This window comes from Taeniopygia guttata, chromosome 5 (genome assembly GCF_048771995.1).
Source record: "Taeniopygia guttata chromosome 5, bTaeGut7.mat, whole genome shotgun sequence".
Lineage (NCBI taxonomy): Eukaryota > Metazoa > Chordata > Aves > Passeriformes > Estrildidae > Taeniopygia > Taeniopygia guttata.
In genome coordinates, this window is record NC_133030.1 from 64,012,287 (window position 1) to 64,029,613 (window position 17,327).

General features: G+C 48.0%; 1 protein-coding gene across 2 annotated transcripts in view; it reads right to left on the minus strand.

Annotated features, from left to right (window-relative positions):
- Window positions 1-17,327, minus strand: part of FANCM (FA complementation group M) — a 54,564-nt gene that overhangs the window by 19,930 nt on the left and 17,307 nt on the right. The window contains exons 6-12 of one of the 2 annotated variants that reach the window (XM_072930610.1): window positions 10,376-10,507; window positions 9,492-9,624; window positions 8,659-8,787; window positions 8,112-8,213; window positions 6,534-6,718; window positions 5,877-6,083; window positions 2,681-2,915 (exon numbers count right to left, since the gene is read on the minus strand). In XM_072930610.1, coding sequence (XP_072786711.1) covers window positions 2,681-2,915; window positions 5,877-6,083; window positions 6,534-6,718; window positions 8,112-8,213; window positions 8,659-8,787; window positions 9,492-9,624; window positions 10,376-10,507 — 1,123 coding nt within the window. Of the gene's footprint in view, window positions 1-2,680; window positions 2,916-5,876; window positions 6,084-6,533; window positions 6,722-8,111; window positions 8,214-8,658; window positions 8,788-9,491; window positions 9,625-10,375; window positions 10,508-17,327 lie in introns of both variants that reach the window. The other variant, XM_072930609.1, reaches the window with a different exon arrangement.

The following is a 17,327-nucleotide window of genomic DNA, read 5'->3' on the forward strand; positions in this document are numbered from 1 at the left end:
GAAAATGAACCAACACTGACATTCTTCAGGCCATCACTAAAGATCCCAGAAGATGAACACTGCTTTGGAGTATTTCTCACTCAAGGGTGCAGGTCACATTCCTGAAGAGATAACACCCAGTCCAAGGACCTGGCACAGGAGGAAAAAAGAGACCTGAAGGAAAAGGAAATTAAGAGCAATTCTTAGAGAATTTGGAATAATGGAATATTGAGTGGGAAGGGACCCACAGGGATCACAGAATCACGGAATGCTGAGTGGGAAAGTGATGCCTCAGGTTTAGCTTTTCTATTTTTCACATTCTGACTGCTTTAGTGTGTGGGTCTGGGCTCCATACCAGGGGATGCTGAGCTCTCTGCACAGAGCAGGGACACAAAACAATTCCTGCTCCAGCTGGGCACCAAGGACAAATGATCCAAATCTCAGCCCAGGATCACAAACACCGTGGGCTGGAGAGAGAAAAACAAGCAGGGTGGGACTGCCTGGGCTAAAGCTGGAATGGGACAATGAACTCCAAGGTGCCAATGGAGCAGAACTGATCCCAGGGAGAGCCCCCGGGAGCGCTCGTGCATTTTGGGACCATTTTGGGTCATTTGGGTGCAGCCCTGGCTGGGCTCTGGTGCTGCCCAAGGTGGATCCATGGAGGAGATCCTTTAATAAATCCCTGCTTTGTTCTGTAACTCCATCCAGCCTCTGCTCCAGGCAGCCTTCTCAAGGCATCAAAGGGACCCACAGGGAACACAGAATCATGAATATCCTGAGTGGGAAGGGACCCACAAGGGATCACAGAATCAGGAATATCCTGAGTGGGAAGGGACCCACAAAGACCACCCAGCCCAACCCCTGTCCCAGACCCCCACAATCCACCCTGGGCACCCCTGGCAGCGCTGCCCAAAGGCTCCTGGAGCCCTGGCAGCTCGGGCTGTGCCCCTGCCCTGCTCCTGAGGACCTGCTGCACCCAGCCCAGCAGGGCAGGCTGGGAACAGCGAGTTCAGAGCTGTGTTCCAGCTCCCTGGGACAGGACGAGATGATCCCCTGATATCAGCCCTGCCAGGCAAGGAGCCCTGCAGCAGCTGCAGGACCTGGGAACAGAGGATTCCCAGAGCTCCGGGCTCCCTGCTGGGGAGGACTGGGGCTGCCCAGAACATTTCCCAAACACAAAGAAAGAGGGACCTGGACAAACATGAGTGCTGCCATTGGAGAATGGAGTCCAGGGAGAACATTCCCATCCTCAGGGAGGCTGATAAGGCTGTTTGGATCAGGCTTAGGAATCAGCACATCCTGCAGTCCCTGGCACAGCCTCTCCCCTCCGTGGGAAGCAGCTGGTGCTGTCCCATGGGAAATTATCCTCCAGAACATTCTGAGTTAGGGATGCCAGGCCCTACCAGACACAAACACAGCACTCAAATCACCAATGGTATTTTCCTTGTTTTTCTCCAGAACCAACAAATTTTCATTGCTCTTGAAGTGGGAAGAGAGCAAAAATTAGCCACAGGCAAGGCATGAAACTCCCATAGAGCAGGTGTTTAAACCCTAAAGCAGGTGTTGGTAATCTTAAAAAGCAAGTCCAAACAAATTATCATTAGGATAAAACCAGCAATTATAGAAATAATGTGAAATTGTAAAATCAAACAAAAGCCATGGTTATTGATGACTCAAAATTGATCCCCCTAAAATGAGGGAGTAGAAGAATTGTGGAGAGCCAGCAGAAGAATTGAGAAAATGAGGTTTCATCTGGACAAAAGCAAAAGGAAGAAGGAATTACTGGTAGCTTGAAATGAGATTCGGCTCCCAGGAGCAACAATATAAACATGCTCCTCACTTCAGCAAACTCTTAAAAAAAAACCCAAACAAACATAATCCAAAAATCAGAGAGAAAAAGATTATTAAAATACAAGAAGTTATATAAGAGGCTTATGAAGTAAAGGGATTTTTTGCTGCACTTTTTGAAGGAGAGGTCTGGAAACTGAAGGACACACTTGGTTAATGATGGGGCAGCACAAGATACTAGATTCTTCTGGGGTGACAGACAAAAGTTATGGAAGAGGTTTTGAAGTGAAATGGGCTCTAAAATTAATAGAAATTGGATCAAATTAAGAAGAACAGGAAATGAATATTTTTTCAGGTAATGAGTGACAGGATCGGAGGAAACAGCCTCAAGCTGATCCGGGGAAGGTTCAGGTTGGACATGGGGAGGAATTTTTTCATGGAAAGGGTGGCCAGGCCTTGGAACTGCCCAGGGCAGGGTGGAGTCCCCATCCCTGGAGGGATTTACAGCCCTGTGCATGTGGCACTTGGGACATGGGGCAGTCCTGGGCACTGCTGGGGAATGGTTGGACTCAAAGGACTCAGAGTTTTCTAACCTAAATGATTCCACAATTGTATTTTTTTTTACAAAAAAACATGGAGAATGCTTGACATTCCTGTGATAACTCAGCCCATGACAGCTCTGCTTCTGCCATGGAGAAACCTGAGCATGAACTGGACCTCAACAACAAAGTGAGAGCAGAGATAAGAACACACCCAGCTCACTCACTGCTGCCAGCTTTGCCCTTTTTGTTTTATCATGGAAACGGGCACTGAAATGAAGAGAAGCAATGTTTGAGCTGACAGAGTGACCCTGAGAGCCCCAAGCCCCTGGGAGGGAGGCTTGGAAGTGCTGGAAACACCATAATCCTCTTACCAGTGACACAGGCAAAGAGAGCAGATTTGTGCTGCAGGGAGCTGGATCTCCTCTCTTTGGAAAGCATCCTCGAGGTGCTCTGCTCCTGTTTTTCAGCAGTGATAAACATTTTGTGCACTTTGGGAGTGATGCCTTCCGGAACCATCCGTGGGCTGTGCTGGTAGAAACGAAGGGTTTTGTTCCCTGAAATGGCTTTGTGGATGCTCCTTTTGTTACACTGGCTTTGGTTGTAGTTCTGAAAGAGAAGATAAATGGATAAATCATCTGTTGATTGGTTTTTTCACAGCATTCGATCAAAACTAAAAGAACTCCTCAGTGTCTGTGGGGTTTCTCATTATTTTCTGTTCCCTCAGCAAGGTGTTGTTTGGTTTGGGGATTTTTAATGGACCAGAGGCAGGCACAGCACTGGAGAGTGAGAAAGGAGCACAGCCCTTGCCTGGGGGAAGTTACAAGCTGTCACTGATACAGGGATGATGTAAATTAGATTACATCAGAAACAGGGAAAGGAGCTCAAGCAAAAAAAAAAAAAAAGCCTAAGATGATTTGTTGATGTCATGAGTGCTCTGAGTGAGTCCTTTTAATTACACTCCATTTATTGTGCAATGGAGAAACCATGGCAAAGCTGGGGAATGTGAGGAGAGAAACTGAGGCCTCCCTCTGGAAGTGCCTCCCCTGAGGAGGTTTTGTGCTCTGCTCCTCCCCGAGCCCCTGTGAGCCCCTGAGTGTCACAGGGGGGCAGCTGCCACCTGACAGAGATGATTTCAGGGAGCAAAAATAAAATAAATAAATAAATAATTTCCCTGAATACGACTAGAAGTGGCCCACAGCCAGCTCTGATAAACCCCTCAGGCTTTCCAAAAAATAACATTTTAATCCCAGAACAGTCAAATCCCAGTGTTCTTATGGCAGAAAAACGTGGTTTTACCAAATTAGCAGCATCACAGACTTGTGACTTCACTGGCTTTTCCCTCCCCTGTGCTTCCCTGGGCTGAGCAGCTCCAGGGAACGTCCCATGCCCCATCCCAGCAGCTCCAGGGGACATCCCAAGCCCCATCCCAGCAGCTCCAGGGGACATCCCAAGCCCCATCCCAGCAGCTCCAGGGAACATCCCAAGCCCCATCCCAGCAGCTCCAGGGGACATCCCAAGCCCCATCCCAGCAGCTCCATGTGGAGAGGCTGAGGTGGGAGCCATGGGATAAACACTGAGCTCACGGAAATTCCTGCCAGTGTCACACTCTCAGACCTGCACTGGCCCCTTTCTCCCAATAAAAATTCTTCAAAAGCTTTGTCATTGACCTGAAGTGGTTTGATTAAAAACTACACCAAAACTGAACCAAGCAAAACAAACAAACAAACAAACAAAAAATCCCCAAACTAAAACAAAGGGAAAAAATCACACACAAACCCCAAAACAAATTCCTATAAATTAATACATGGATATTAATTATTTAGCTGCAAATTAAGTGAAGGGGAAGAACTTCCACATTGAGTGTCTTTCCAGTTCTGCTAAACTTAAAAACCCCAACAACAACCCCAAAGGACACCCTTTAGAAAAACCAAACAAACCCACCAAGACAATACTGGTTTGCAATTAAATTTATTTCCTGACCTCAAAATTAAAAAAAAAAAATGTATACAATGACTGTTCTATCTGGGGGGAGGTTCTGCTTCAAAGATATCTGAGAAAATCTGGACAACACAGTAATCCAACTACTTAAATGAAGCTCCAAGGAATTTAAGGGACTATTTTATATCCCATTACAGAGCAGAGCTTTCAATAGTAACCAGCCTCCGTAAGCAGCACAAGAAAATATCTATTTATGAGCTCTACTCAGGTTTGTCATTTATAACTCTCATCCCTTCGAAAGAGAAACTTTTTTCCCCTCAGGGAGGATGCTTTGCAGTCTCATTCAGAATTGAATCCCTGCCACCCACAAATGCCCAACCAGAGCTACAGCACCGACTGCAATAAATGAAATAATACCAAGAATCTGAAATTTCAGGCTTACACTGGATTTACACAGATCTTGCATTCACTGGTTTTCACCCCCTTTCACTGGTGATGGCAGCAGGGAGTGCCCAAATCCTGCCCTGTCCCATTCCAAGGGTGAGCCCTGCAGGGCTGTGGATGCAGCTGGCACAGCTGTGGTGGGATCCCCCAGCCCCCAGCACATTTCCAGTGGGACAGGGATGTCCTGAGGGACAGTCTGTACTAGGAGATGATTAATTATGCTTTGCCTGAGTGCTGGAACCCAGCCAAAGTGGATTTGCACCTAAGCCGATCTCCTCATCCTCACACGCAAGAGCGCGGCCACTAAAGCAGCTCTGAGTGCCAGTGGCGTCACCGGCCCAGTAAGCACCAGTCTGAAAGCCAGTGTCACCACCAGCACTCCCAGTGTCCCCTCCCAGCTCCAGCCCCCACCCCACACCTTCCTCTATACCCTTGGAAAGCTCTGGAATCTGAGCTTCAGTTTAATGTCTGGAACATGACAGGCTGGGAGAGCTGGGAATGTTCCCCTGGAGAGGAGAAGCTCCAAGGAGAGCTCAGAGCCCCTTGCAGGGCCTGGAGGGGCTCCAGGAGAGCTGGAGAGGGACTGGGGACAAGGATGGAGGGACAGGACACAGGGAATGGCTCCCACTGCCAGAGGGCAGGGATGGATGGGAGATTGGGAATTGGGAATTGCCAGAGCAGCTGTCTGCCCCTGGATCCCTGGCAGTGCCCAAGGCCAGGTTGGACATTGGGGCTTGGAGCAGCCTGGAACAGTGGGAGGTGTCCCTGCCATGGCAGGAGGCAGAACTGGAGGATCTTCCAGGTCCCATCCAACCCAAACCACTCTGGGTCTCTGTGTGGAGTTTCCTGTGACAGTGAATGAGGAGGCTGAGCAGAGACTCCCTGGGGGCTGCAGCTTTGTCCCAAGGGACAGCTCCCATCTCTGCTCTGGGACAAGGACAGGGCTCAGGGAGCAGCTGGGGCTGGGCCAGGAAGGCTCAGGCTGGATTTCAGGAAAGGTTCTTCCCCAGAGGCGCTGGCACTGCCCAGGCTCCCCAGGGATGGGCACGGCCCCGAGGCTGCCAGAGCTCCAGGAGCCTTTGGGCAGCGCTGCCAGGGATGGACAGGGTGGGATTGCTGGGGTCTGTGCTGGGATGCTCCCTGAGGGTGAGGCAATCCCTGGTTCCCTGGCTGTGCCCGACTCACCCTCTCCTCGCGGCCCTGGGCCAGGATGACGACGATGCGGCCGTGGCGCCGGCGGCCGGTGCGGCCCATGCGCTGCACCAGGCGCACGGGGCTGCGCTGCGCGTCGAAGCACACGATCAGATCCACCTCGCCGATGTCCAGCCCCTCCTCGCCCACGCAGGTGGACACCAGGGTGTTGTACCCCCCTTCCCTGAAACGCCTCACCACCTGCAGGGACAGCAGGAATGGCATTCAGCGGGTCAGCAGGGAAAACTGATCTGTATTCTTGTCCTGGGTTTAAGATCTGCCAGAGCTGGGGCAGCTCTCTGCTGCTCTTTGGGCAGTTTATCTCTCCCACAGCCAATCCTCCCTCCTGGAGATCTCTGCTGTCCATGGCCACTGAGTGTCCCTGCATGGCTGAGAAAATTCCATCATCCATGGGGAGATGCTGTGCCCAGGGGAGGAGCCAAACATTCCTACCTGGATACAATCTGACCTGGGAACCCCACAGCAGCCTTTGCCCCCTGCATTCCCAGAGGAGCAGCTTTCTTCCCACTGCATTCCCAGAGGAGCAGCTTTCTTCCCCACTGCATTCCCAGAGGAGCAGCTTTCTTCCCACTGCATTCCCAGAGGAGCAGCTTTCTTCCCCACTGCATTCCCAGCCTCCTCTTGTCTCACCTCCAGCTGCTCCTTCTGGGTGAAGCCTTTGGTGCTCTTGCCCGAGGAGTGTCCCACGAAGGTCATGGCCCGCACGGCCGGGCTGAGCCGGGCCAGCATCTCGGCGATCTCCTGCACGCTGTCCCGGAACGAGGAGAAGATCATCACCCTCGTGTCCCCAGCTGAGCCTGCACTCTTCTCCTCATCTGCTGGATTTGAGAATGGCAGGTTTTAATAGAATGATCTGTAAAAAAGGATAGGGCACCCCCACAAGTTACACACTCACAGCTCTTGTCTTACTTAATGGGAAGAGAAAATGGGCAGACAATGCTCCAAGATCCACCTCCTTGAAAAATTCCTCTTGGATCAAAGCATGCTCTGATTTTGGAGAAGGTGAGAACGAGAATGTCTTTGTATGAGGCACCCTTACTAAAGTCACTTTGTAAAGCTGGGGTTGGATGGGAAGTGTTCTGGAATGAAGTTCACGATGCCATCAAATCCATTTCAGGACGCTCAGGGCAGCAGAACCAGAATCCAGAACCCCAGATTGGTTTGGGTTGGGAGGGACCTTAAATCCCACCCAGTGCCACCCCTGCCATGGCAGGGACACTTCCCACTGTCCCAGAGTGCCCCAATGTCCAACCTGGCCTTGGGCACTGCCAGGGATCCAGGGGCAATGAATGGAACAGAAACGGCTGTGCTGTTCCAGCTATGGTTGATGACTTAGGGCATGAATTCACTCCCTTTCCATCTCAAATGCAGGGTTTTTAAAGTGGAGGCAAAAGGAGGGAGGTCGGGAGAACAGAAAGAACTCTGAATGGGAAGGGGAAAAAGGAGCGAACAGCATTAAATGCATTGGGACATATCCTAAAGTTACAAACACACAACTGGGAAACAAAGTTGCCTACCAGAAAACATCAGTCATTTCAAAGGTTTGCTGTGAACAGGGCATCCAAGAGAGAAAAAAACCACAAAAACAAAGAGGGAAGGGCAGGTCAGAAATTGTCAGAACTTCAGAGAGCACAAAGATCCAAACAGGCAAGATAAAAAGCAAACAAGATACAAAACAAATGTTATTATTACTCACGTAATATTCTAAAGGCTGGAATCAAGAAACTGAAACATCCCAAAACCACAGAGATCTGAATGATGTCTTCATCAGGATGAAAAAGAATGAGGGACAGGGGAATGTAACTGAAGGGTTTGAACTTCAAATTGATGCCTCAGAGTTGTTAATTCTTATGCTCAGGCTGGATATCAGAACTTTTATCCTTAAGGCCCTTAAATGTGTTCATGGAACTCTACAGCAGGGATGAGGGGGGGTGCCAGGACACACTGGGACAGGACCAGCAGGAAAGGTGGTAGCCCCAGGAATGAGTTTCCTATCCCTGTTTTACTCAGCTGTTAGAGCAGTTTATATCAAATTAGTAATGAGAATTTATAGGAAGTTTTATCTCATAGAAATCTTATGGTGAAGTTCTTCTAGAGGGGAAGATGCACAAACAATCAAAGCAGTAAAGCAGCACAAAGGAGGAAATCCATCAGAAGGATATTCCTTGTTTCCATTCCCAGGTTTTCCTCTGAACTGTTGGTACCCACCAGAACATCTCTGTTTCCAGGATCTGAAGTGTTCTATCACAATTTCCTCCAATTTCTTTAACTTTGGATGGCTGTAGACAAATTTCTTTTTCTTTTCCAATGCTGGAAAGGAAATAAAGTACTGAAAGATGTAAATTAACCTGCAACAAGCAGGAAGGTTCAGTGAACTTCATTCCTTCCCACTGTAATTATCTCAGTCAGACTCGAATCCTAATACTGATATTTAGATATTGGTTCTAAACAAAACAATAAACTGCTGACAGAAAAACATTTGTTAAACCCAGTTTTTGAGAAAGTGGTGTTACTTTTGTTAGAGTCACACTGGAAAAGACTCACAGTGAAACAGTTGTATTTTAACCTTCATTTTAGAGCAAATAAAAAACTTCAAGCATAGAAAACTTCCTTGGAAATAGCTAAAACCACCAAGGGAAGAGTGAGAAGGAGGGAGAAACAGAACATTGGGAATTCAATCTGGAATAAAGAGCAACAGCCAGTGCAGCACAACTTTAAAACAGGAATATTCTGTCCCTGAGGGGGGAATCCTGACCTGTTGTGCTCTTGCAAACACCTCCACTCTCAGGAGTCACAGCAGTGTCTGAGAACATGTCCTGAAGCTGCTGGTAGAGCTCCATGAAGTCCTCGTTGCGCCCCAGCTCGCCCTTGGTGCGGGACAACCCTTTGGAGAGAGTTGGAACACCTCAGGATTCCTTTTGCTTTCCAAACAGACTTTAACAAACCTCCCCGTGCCCAGCTCTGGCCCCTCAGCTTGGGAAGGACCTTGGGACACTCCAGCATGTCCAGAGGGGGCAACGAGGCTGGAGAGGGGCTGGGAACACAAACCCTGTGAGGAACCCCTGAGGGAGCTGGGGGTGCTCAGCCTGGAGAAAAGGAGACTCAGGGCTGACCTCAGCACTCCCCACAGCTCCTGAAATGTGTCTGAGCTCAGCTGGGGTTGGGCTCTTTCTCCAGGAACCGACAGAACCAGAGATCACAGCCTCAAGCTATGCCCAGGGAAATTCAGGCTGGATATCAGGAAAAGTTTTTTACAGAAAAGGTGATAAAGCTCTGGAATGTTCTGCCCGGGGAGGTGGTGGAGTCACCATCCCTGGGTTTGTTTAACAAAGCCTGGATGTGGCACTGGGTGCCAGGGTTGAGTTGGGGTGTTGGGGCTGGATTGGACTCAGTGATCTTGAAGGTCTCTTCCAGACCAGTGATTCTGTGAATATTCTGTGAATAAGTGGAACAAAACACCAAATCCATCTGCAACTCCTCATTTGGGGTTATTCCTTAAGGTGTTTTGTGCCAAACCAGCCATACAGCGAGGTAAATGAAAGGAGAAGAGTGGAGCTGAAAGGAAGGATGCTCTTGAGGAGATTTCACCTTTGGATCCATCCATGATTCCCCACAGGTAGATGAACAAGGAGCGGATTCCCATCTGCAGCAGCAGCTCGTACCCATGGTACAGACTGATACAAAGGGCAAAGTCTCCTTCAATGATGCCTTGATGGATTCCCTGGGGGAGAAAAGCAGACTCTGATGGAGTTAGGAAGTAGCTGAGGAGCAGGAATCCCACTGCAATTCCTGTCCAAAACCACAAAGTGATGCCCAGGGAGCAGTTTGTCCATCAAAGCCCCCAGGGGACAGACTGCACAATGCTCAGGGAAGGCAATCCCCTTCCACCTCCAAAATACTCTCAAAAATATCTCTATTATCTCCCAAAATTAACCCTCAGACTCTGACAGCTGAACCATCAGCATTTGGGAAAACCAGGGACTTCTGGCACGTCCACTCATGATATGGAATTAAGTCAGGGAAGCTGCCTTGCTTACACTGGAGATTTCCCATTGCTCTTTTTGAGGCACATGAACTTTTTTCAGGCAATTTTCTTTAAGTTTACAAAATTTGACCTTTCCATGAGGATTTACCAAAAAACAGGAGCAGGAATATACCTTTGAGGGGAAAATGAAAACTTGGCTGTCAGTGATTACAATGTCAGTTCTCAAAGCAATTTCATGTACATGGAGTGCTTGATCTTTTCCTTAACTCTTCTATACTGGCATCCAGAAATGTGGAACAATTAGGAATACTTTTTAGATTTCCTAAATGACCTTAAAGATCCCTTCCATCCCAAACCGTGATGAGATGCTATTTTATTCCATGGCTAAAAACAGAAATCTACTTAAAATGTCTCTGGAAATATTGTAACAACGGATTATTCCTATTTATTCACTACTTTAATAGCATGAAATAAATAAAGGACTTACTGCATTCTGTGCAGAGGGGTTCTTCCTGTACTGATCCCTTGCCAGGATGATCTGGTACTTGGTCAGGTTGGGAATATCCCTCCTGGATAAAACTCCCACCTTAATCAGGCGCCCAGCAAATGCTTCCAGCACCTGCAACCAAAACCCAGCAGAGGTGAGGGGGGGAGAGCCCTTTGAAATTATTTTATTTTTACAGATCCTACACAACAGAACACGAGCAGCTCATTGGCTTGATTTGAGACACAGGATTTTTCAAAGTGAGCTGTGCTGAATTCGGAGCGCTGTGTCACTGTACCAGGTGCTCTGCCTCAGTGGAAGGCTCTCCATAATCAGGTTGGTTTTAGGTTAATTCCCCAAATTCCTGCCAGAGCACTTGGACAAGGCTCTCAGGCACAGAGTGGGATTGTTGGGCGTCCTGTGCAAGGTCAGGAGTTGGACTCCATGATCCCTGGGGATCCCTTCCCACACCCTCCTGCCCCAGGATAACCCTGGATCCACCCAGGAACTGAGGAGGGGAAAATCCCTCTGGGATCTGGAATGGGACAAGGGCTGAGCCAGCAGGGAGGGAGAGGAATGGGATGGACACCCAGGTATGGAGCAGAGGCTGCAGCTCCCCTCTCACTGCTCACACCCCAATGGCACCTTGATCCCAGGAACACTTGGATTCACCTCTGGGAAGGCTAAACTGGATGAAGGACTGGCCAGCATCCAGGGTCTGTGTGGAAGGGATGGGAGTTGGGAGACATGAGCAGAGAGGAACGGGCTCAGGCACAGCAGCGTGTCCCGTTTCCTGCAGAACCCACCCCAAAACACAGCTTGTTTTCAAACATCACATGTACCTGCTTTCCACCTCGCTGCAGCAAGGACAATAACCTGCACTAATGCATCTTAATCCTGTTTTTCCTCTTTGCTTCCCAGCCTTAGGTGGTCAGGATTTTTCCACAGACTTAGTTTGGCCTGAGCACTAACTCTGCCATAATTGCAGTAATCAGATTTGTCCCACAAACACTGTTGGCCCCCTTGGCCAAGGGCCCCAAAAATCCCAGTGCACAGGAACAGGCTTCTCCAAAGCTGACACAGTTTCCCAGTGCTACTTCCATGCACAGTGTGTTCCCCAAGTGTTCCAGGCACTCCAGCAGCAGCCCAGCTGCCCTACTAAGAGGGCAATAGTGTAACAAATGCTTAGTCCCTTTAGGGTCCCTTCAGATCACTGAAAAACATCCAACTAAACCAATAAAGTCAGGACTAAGTCAGCCTTCCAACACTGATCCCAGCAGTGGAGTTGGTGGGGAGAAAGTATCCTGACAGGTAAAGAAAGCCACGTGTAGAGCTCAGCCTGTGTTTATCCCTGAGTAACAACATTCCATTAGTTTGTTACTCCAGGCACTGCTCCTGTGCTGGGTTCCCAGATCCTGGTAGGATGCACAAATATCCTCAACATGCACATGCTGCTGAAGCTCTGGCAGTGCAGGGCCAGCTGAGTTTAACTTCTGTCTGCTTGCTTTGATTATTCCTATAGTTTAGTTTATAAATTAGTTTATAATATTGTTTATTTACAGGCCTTCTTTTATCTTCTTACTCTGCGAGCAGAACCTGTGTGGCATTAAAATGAAAACAGAATCACAGAATGGTTTGGGTGAGAAGGGACCTTAAATCCCATCCCACCCCTTGCACCGTCCTGATGCCGTTGAGGCAGGACGGTATGAAAGAACTCTCAGAAGGCTTGAGAGTAAAACTCTGATTTATTTCAAATACATCTCTCTTTTATAGAGAACATTGTCCAGACCAGTTCCATTAGTCCCAGAGTAAAAACATCTCACCCATTGGTGTGCAGTGAATGATGCTCAGTGGCAGAACTTATCTATAAACAATGGGAACAACAAGAGAGATAAAGAACTATTTACATTCTTTCACAACTGTTTCTCAGGCTCCTGCCTGGTTAGAAACTTTCCATTTTCTCTCTGACTGAACTGAGAATATCCGCACTGTCCCAGGTGGCTTCAAATCCCAGTGTCAGCCTGGCCTTGGGCACTGCCAGGGATCCAGGGGCAGCCCCAGCTGCTCTGGCAATTCCAGCCCAGCCTCTCCCCACTCTCCCAGCCAGGCATTCCTTCCCAGTATCTAATCTAAATCTAATCTAAAATCCTAAGGAATGGAGTGGGAGTAACTGCCATCATCAATGCCAGCAGCATTAAACCCCCAAAGAATCCAACCCGTGAGGAGAAGTTTGGAAGAGTGAAGGGAGAGCTGAGGCAGCCCCAGCTGAAGCCGTGCTGGGGAATTTCCACCCTGCCCATCCACGGCCACAGCTCACTGCAGACTGCACAATGCAGGCAGCAGGATAAGCAGCTTACAGCAGATAAAGGGGACTCACAGACATGGAGCCAGGATTCCGAGTGCTCTGGGGCATCCTGTGCTGCTCCTCTTCCCTGGGAGGGTGGAGGGGCTGGGATGAATTGCCAGAGCAGCTGTGGCACCCCTGGATCCCTGGCAGTGCCCAGGGCCAGGTTGGACACTGGGGCTGGAGCAGCTGGGGCAGTGGGAGGTGTCCCTGCCATGGCACTGGATGGGATTTAATTCCCTTCCAAGCCAAACCATTCCCTGATTTTATCCTGGGCCATGGGAATGGAGCCAGGCCTGGGGCAGCCCCTCCCTGCCTGCTCTGTGTCCCCCGGGGCACCTGGGACACCCAAAGGTGTCACCTGGGACTTCCCAAGCCCTTCCAGGGCTCCTTTATCCCCAGGGGAGCTGGGTCACAGCCTCACAGCCCCCAGGGAAAGCAAGGCAGGACACTCCATCCCCAGGCATTCCTTCTAATTAAGGCTCGTGGATTAATTAAACCAAATAAACCACTAACACCTCTAACACTACCAACAAGCAAACACCACCTGGAAGCTACAGTAGTGCCAGGAATTTCTGGAGGAAAGGGGGGAAATAAATGAAGAAATCAAACCTTGTTTTCTTAAAATACAGCCAAAACCATTCACCAAGCCACTGGGAAGGCTGAATGCACAAAGAGCTCATTTCTCATATTAGTGAGAACAAAATTAAAAATGCAGTTTAGTTTTAAGGGTTTAATATTCAAAATTTGGTGTTTTATCACAGAGTTTGTTACTGTTCTGCTGTTTTTCAATCCAAGCTGTACCTGATGAGTCCTTTTAAAAGGACAGAGACAGAGATGTCCGTGCCAGCTAACAGGAAAAGGCATTTACCACATAATCCAAAATGCTGACCATGAAGGAAGAACTCAGTGCTTTGTATCTGAATAGATACCACTGGAATAGCTCATTACCCTCCCATCAAACCCCAAACAGCTGGACATGAGCAGACTTGAAATGCTGAAGATGAAGTTTGAACTATGTCTCAAGTAGTGGAAACAGATTCAGGCTTTTCACAAATGTTCCTTTTGGAAAGCAATTAATATTTTCATTAAAAAGTAATGGCCACTAAGTCTGATATTTCAGCACTGGTTTATGATTTCCTATACTTGCTGCAGAGCTTTCTCCTCTAAAAAGCAATTTCCATTACCTGTACTTTTCTGTTTCATCCCTTGACCTAGTTTCTAACATATAAGAAAATGATATTGTGCCTGTTTGCTCAATGTACACCCCTGTCTGATTTAATCACCCTCTGCAAAACAACCCTGGTGCTGTTATGAAAGGCAGCAGGTTCCAGTCACCTGGAGCTTCAGAACTCCCAGGGAACAGTAAACACAACCTACTTAGGAGAGCCTCAGCAGCAGGCACTGCTCACTGATTACATTTATCTTGCCTCCATACCCTCATTTTTAATTAAAAAGATAATACTTCTGGAAAAGTCCCCTCAGCCTTTCCAAAACACTTCAGTGTCGTGTTACCCAAACACAGCCGTAGAATTCCGATTAATTGCTCAGGAGCACTCGTGGCTTTCTCCAGCTCAGTGGCTGGAGCTCAGGGCTGACAGATTTACAGCCAGCAGATAAAAGACAACTGGCAGAGTTATCCCATCCTGCACTGAACTTGCCAAGAGCACAAAGGCTTCTTCTGTTCTGAGGTATCTCCCACAGCAAACCACAGCGAGTTCTTGGAGCCCATGATGAGCTTAGAACCTGTTTTTGGAGCTCTGACAGGAGCTGAGGGCTTGTGTACAGGGCAAAGAGCTGTTCCTGTGCCAGCTACACCTCACTAAAAACTGCTCCTAATCTGTTTGCTGTTGGCACAATAAAAAACAAGGCTTTAAACTAATGCCCTGACCTAATTATTTTAGTGCAGATTTGCAGGGGTTCTTTCCCAAAGAAAAACACCCATAAATAATGTTAGAGTGGCTTTTCTTTCCCAGTGGAGAAGGAGGGGTGGCAGAAACCTGCTGCCAAGCAGACAGGTCCTCCACAAACAGGGACTCCAAAGGTGCATCCCCTCCTCAGGAACTCCCCAAGTGTCCCCAGCCTCTCCCAAGAGGGATTTTAGACTGGGTTTTACAGAGCCACACTGGGCTGAAGGAGAGCTGCATCTTCCTCCAAATCCCCTGGCTCCAGCACTGTCAGTGTTCAACAGAGAATCCCAGACTGCTTTGGGTTGGAAGGATCTTAAATCCCATCCACCCCACCCCTGCCATGGCAGGGACACCTTCCCCTGTCCCAGGGTGTCCAAGCCCCCGTGTCCTGTGGCAGCACATTTCTCTCCCTCTCAGGATTCTTCATAGAGGTGCACCGAGAGAAATGAAAGAGAAAACAATTTCTATTTCTGCTCCTTGTTTTCCCATGTGGAATGTGTTTGGAGAATTGTTTCCCTGGGGTGTTGCTTGGTTGGATTCTGGTGAGGATTGTTTGAGCCTGGTGGCCAATCCAACCCACCTGGGGCTGGGCTCTCAGAGAGGGTCACGAGTTGGGTTAGAGTCAGAGAAAGTAGTATGTAGTTTTAGTATCCTCCTTTTATATAGTATATTAATGTATTTTAGCATAGTTATAATAAAGAAATAACTCAGCCTTCTGAACTGGAGTCAGACATCAGCATTTCTTCCCATTGGGTTCGCCTGCATTTACAATAGTGCCCAACATGGCCCTGGCTATCCAGGGATCCCTTCCCAGCGTGCTGGGGCTGAGCTGGTGTGAAGGAAAGGAGCCCAGGCAGTGCCAGTGAGGCAGCACCACACCCCAACCCCCTGCTCCATCCTGAGGGCATCCCCCAAACCAGCAGCAGGGAACAACCAACAGCTCCAGGACAAACCCAGATCCGTGCTGGCCGTGCACCTCATGGACACTGAGCTGCTCCAGATGCTCACATTCCCCAGGGAGAGAGCCAAGGAAGGCAGGGCAGGGCAGGAGGAGGCTCTGCTGCAGATGGGGCTCAGGAGGGGACCCACAGCAGGGCTGTGGCCAGGGCAGAGATCCTGCAGGGAGTGTGAATGCAGCCAGAGCCTCCCACTGCTCCAGGGAAGGGCAGGGGAAGATCCAGAGCATTCCCTGCTGTTTCACACTGAAACCAGCAAGGTTTGGGCTCCCCAAGTGTGGTACCTTGAGGAGTGGTGTCCATGCAGCAGCCAGTATTCCCAAAAGTAACTTCCAGGAGAAAATCACATTCAGTGTCTGCCAGCTGGGGAGGCTCTGGAGCTCTGACTGGCACTGAGTTTTAGTTATTCTCCTGTAAAACTTCAGAGTGGTGACAAACAAACTCTGAACCAGGCAGAAAAGTGCATTTTGTGCAATTCCTTCCTGATGTTTTCTCACCTGGCCAATAAAGGAAGGAAAGCAGCAGGACACAGCAGGGTAGGCTGGATTTTAGCTGATCCTGTCACTCTCCAAACCCAATACTGCTCAGCCCAGTAATGATCCTGGCACCAAAGTTCTGTTTAAGTTTATATGAACTCATTCACACCCTTCCCAATCTTCCAGGGACATGAGACACACTGAAAATCCACTGTTTGTCCCTGGAAGTCAAAAAATCCAATACTTCATTTTTTTCTAACAGAGTTTTCTACTGTTACAGCATTTTTCCTTTCCTAAAGGTTATAAAACAAGACCTTCAGTTTTTACTTTTCAACTAATTTCACCACGGACAATTTTACTTTTTATTGAAAAATGTTAAATGAGATTTGTCCATGGACAATTTTATTTTTACTGAGAAATGTTAAAAGAGAAGTGGCTTTTCTACATCAACCCACCACTCAGTAAGTGACTGTCAGACAGAAAGGACCATCCATCCATTGAGGATGGTTTTGATCTGAAATTTTTAAAGGCTGAATATAATTTTTTCTGTTTTATTCAGACATAGAACCTGCCAGGAATGCACAGAGAACACAGCACTACCAAAACTGTGTTTTCTCGAAGAGTGGCTGTTTATTAGCCAGCAGTTATACACAAAAATTAACAAATTTGGGGGAAAAACCCACAACAAATACAACAAAAAATCAGCTTTTTACACCTGCAGTAACAACAAGTTCCTCTGTTATCTATCCAGACACAGCCCATCACATCTTGAATACTCTATCAAATGAAGTAATAACCAAGCTCATTGGGAATCAAAAACAAATTAAATACACACAGAGTAATTTTTACAGATGGATTTTTAAAACAGAATTTTAAACTCCTCCCTGCCTCTTTCTCACAGTCAATATTCTGTGGCATTTCACATATATAGAGAAATTTAGCTGTGATTTTAAACTCTTTTTCTGGTGGTTGGTTTTTCTTTGTCTTTTCTCTCATCTCCAGCAAAGATGCTTCATACTTAGAAATAATTTCATTTAAGCAACTATTAATTCTCATAATTAATGTGTAAGCAAAAGAGTTGGGACTCTTTTGAACGAATTCCATGAATTGTGTTTTCCATGAATTATTTATGCAGAATGGGCAGAAAAAGAACATCCAAACAATGCCTCAAACAGGAATGCCAGTTCCTGGAAGAACTCTCCAGGATGCCCTCCCTTGTACTGATAACTCAGCTGCCCAAATTCAGTGGAAAATTCCTCATGCCCAGCA